General features: G+C 47.8%; 1 protein-coding gene across 1 annotated transcript; it reads right to left on the reverse strand.

The window, feature by feature from the left end:
- Nucleotides 1-1,309: 1,309 nt before the first annotated feature.
- LOC123147225 (mannose/glucose-specific lectin) lies at nt 1,310-3,012 on the reverse strand. The gene is made up of 4 exons (XM_044566470.1): nt 2,649-3,012; nt 2,232-2,409; nt 1,940-2,134; nt 1,310-1,752 (listed from the first exon to the last, which is right to left on the reverse strand). Exons 1-4 carry the CDS (start codon nt 2,936-2,938, stop codon nt 1,504-1,506), a joined length of 912 nt encoding a protein of 303 aa, XP_044422405.1. The 5' UTR covers nt 2,939-3,012; the 3' UTR covers nt 1,310-1,503.
- Between the last annotated feature and the right edge of the window lie 302 nt (nt 3,013-3,314).

Genomic DNA, 3,314 nt, shown 5'->3' on the forward strand with positions numbered 1-3,314 from the left:
CGTGGCCATAGGACTGCGGTAGCGCAAAGGGAGCCGGCCACTGGCTAGCCGGCGCGGCGCCGTAGGAGCCGGCCACCGGCGGCTGTAAGGACGAAGCGCCCTGATGTGGATGCGCTGCTCCGTAGGGCACAGACGGGACACCCTGATAATGTGTATATGGAGCGGCCCTGTAGAAGCCTGCAGGCGGGATTTCATACGAAAGCGGGACAGCGCCCTGATGACTGGTAGCTGGAGTGGCGCCTTACGGCGCAGACGGGACGGCGGCGCTGTAGGAGCCCACCGGCGGCTGAGCAGCGGAGTCGCCGAAGACCGGCGACGGTGACGCGGCGAATACTTTGGCAGTGGCAGCCATGGAGGCGCAGGCCAGGGAGAGCAGCGGCAGAGGGTGTAGTAATTAGAATTAGCGCTCCAGCAGCGGCAGTACTAGCGATCAGCAGCCATGCGGCTTGGCGGGCGGCCTGCACGTGATGGACTTGGTTTTCACGTGGAGATGTAGCAGCGGCAATGGATATCTCGGCGGATATCTCCTCGTGAGCTGCAGCGTCGCTGATCGTCTCGGGACTGCGGCAACTCGCGGATCCGGCTGCAACTGCGATTCGTACGCTTGAACGCGTACGTACAGCAGACCGACTTCCTGTCGATCTTGGACACGGGCGGCGACTTCGGCGGAAACTGCGGTTCGACGGATCTCAGGATGGCGGCGGCTGGCGCGGCAGATGCGCGAGCAGCGGCGGCGGGGTGGTGGCGGCGGCGCGGAGGAGGTGCGCGGCGGCGGCGGAAGCTAGGGTTAGAACTCGGAAACTGATACCATGTATGTTGTGAGAATTGCACGATGTATTGCTCTTCGTGCATAAGCACGTATATATGATGTATAAAGGTAGGCCACAGACCTCAACTATACAAGAAACTAGAAGGCGGGCCTAATACACAATATGCACGTAACACATATACTCAGCATGCACGTATGTATATCATATATTCTTCCCATGAATAATTAATGAAATGACTGCATGCATCATCCAGATATTGAGGCCGAGGTACATCCTCATTTTCTATAAAAAGTAAAAAATATATTCTCACGGTGAATGGACTGAGGATGCCGCTAAAACCATGGGAAGAGATTACCTACTGATGGGCTGGCCAGAGAGATATGCAATCAATTTCTTTCTGCTAATGTCTGGATCCCCTCCCTCCCCCCAATTTAAAAAAATCTAATAAAGATGGGTGAAGTTAAAAAAATGAATATGGTCCATAATGGTGATTATAAAAATGAATATTGACCATATTATCATAGTGATGATTTAAAAAGTTACATAACAGTGATTCCTGAGGGAACTTATTATTGAGAGAAACAAAACAGGTTACAACAAAGCACCCGCAGATGCATACAGGGAACAATAATCATCAAAACAGGCCGGATATCTCTGACCATCTTATTTTCTTGAACAAACAGTACTGAAATGAACCCACATCTGGCTTGAGGGAAACCTCTTGACAAGCTGGCTAGGCCACGTAAACACCAAGTGCGTTCAGGTATCTCATATCAGTACGCCCAAAGAAGCCAACAATTGTTTTGCCATTTGGTACGACAGTGCTGAAAGGAGTACCAACTTTTGCATTATCAGTATTTCCATAAGGTCCGTGTGTTTTCTTGTTGGTGACAAACTTAAGTGTCTGTATGACATCGAGGTTATTATGTTTGGTAATTGTTCCAGACACTGCTGTCACAACCTCCCCAGGGCCCAGCACAATCTGCACATGAATGAAGGAAATTACCTTAGTACTCTATTTTTACAAGGTTCTAAATAACCACAGCAGTACAATACCAGGCCATGTATGGAAATCTATGTATTTTCTTAATTCGGACGTGAATTAAATAAAGTAAATTAAAGCAGGCCGGCCGGAACAGAACTAAATAGTAGTATGTAAATAATCACACCTCGGCGCGGTTGGGATTCTTACTACCCCAAGGACCTGCGGTGCGCTTGTTGCCATTTTGGCTGATGTAAGAATATTCAAGTGAACCAATTACTCCTTGATACAGGATGGTGATGCTCTCTATCTTCCAGGGTTTATCAGATTCAACAACAGAACCACCATTGCCACCCCATGGACCAGCCTTCGTGGGAGCGATCTGCATGTGTACAAATAACATATCAAGAAGGATCGGTGAATAAGCATGCAAAAAAATAATTTAAACACCAAAGATCTGAAAACGCTCCCTTTCTCACCTGCTTGCGGCAGAAGCCATGGATGGTAAGCTCGATTATGTCTCCACCATCTGTTTTCCCGTGCACCCTTTTGTTTACAACACCAGAGGCCATCGCGAGCTCACCAGTTCCCCCGACAATAGACCACTCACCTGTCTGAACAGTTGCTCCCATTACCTGCAGCGTGCTTTCCTTGAACCTGTGTAGAAGCTAGCACATTTAAATATCCTCGCTAATTAATCTGAGCGTGAGAAGCTAGGTGCCCTATATCAAAACTTTTAGATGCCTAAACGGAGTTCTAATGAAAAAATCTGAATCCTAGTAAACTCTAGGTTGTGTTCCAATGGAAAAACTCTTAATTGCAAGTTGCACAAAATGACAGAATATATGGGCGGCCTACGCACACATGAAACAAAAGAACATACAATGTACACATACCCTTCAATCTCGAACACAATGGTGAAGGTATTGTGCCAAATACCAGCGTAGACATGCAGCCCTTGTGCACGGGCCACTAGCTTGGCGTCGGTGCCAACCCCATCATATATTGTCCAATTGTTAACTGTTGTCTTGCCCCACCCAGTGGTAGCATCTGCAGCTACGATGTTTGATTGGTTTGGGCTCGGTCCGGAATAAATGTGGTGCATGTACAAGCTACTGAACCTAAACTCGGTGTTCTCCACGGACCCAGTAAATGGAATAGCATGGAAATTTGGGTGAGTGGCCATGGTCAACTCGATTCGTGGGAATGTGAGCAATGCTAAGTGGTTTAGATCCAGACTGGATTTGTGTGCTGTGGAAAATGAAAGCTGGCGAGGGTGGGTATTTATAGGCCACCTCAACCAGATCGAGCAAGTAGAAAAACGTACGCACACCATATTATGTTTATTCTTGCGCATTGCCTTGTACACAGCGAGGGTATTCAACATAAGATGCTTTTGTACTCAAGAATAATTTATACCGCCTTGTGCACCACGAGATGGTTTGCCACCTACGAGAGGCACAGGGCTAGTGCATGGTTCTCACAATGCCAAATGTGACTTGTGAGTACTACTTTCTTTTAGGGGAAGCTGACATTGATTAAACGGCATAAAATCTGCTCTG

This window comes from Triticum aestivum, chromosome 7A, assembly GCF_018294505.1.
Source record: "Triticum aestivum cultivar Chinese Spring chromosome 7A, IWGSC CS RefSeq v2.1, whole genome shotgun sequence".
Lineage (NCBI taxonomy): Eukaryota > Viridiplantae > Streptophyta > Magnoliopsida > Poales > Poaceae > Triticum > Triticum aestivum.

Bases quoted from the DNA above. Each gene is read 5' to 3' on its own strand.
- LOC123147225 (XM_044566470.1), bottom strand. From the start codon at position 2,938: ATGGCCACTCACCCAAATTTCCATGCTATTCCATTTACTGGGTCCGTG. The intron at 2,135-2,231 runs GTGAGAAAGGGA...GTACACATGCAG, and splicing joins ATGGCTTCTGCCGCAAGCAG to ATCGCTCCCACGAAGGCTGG. The intron at 1,753-1,939 runs GTGTGATTATTT...ATTCATGTGCAG, and splicing joins AGAATCCCAACCGCGCCGAG to ATTGTGCTGGGCCCTGGGGA.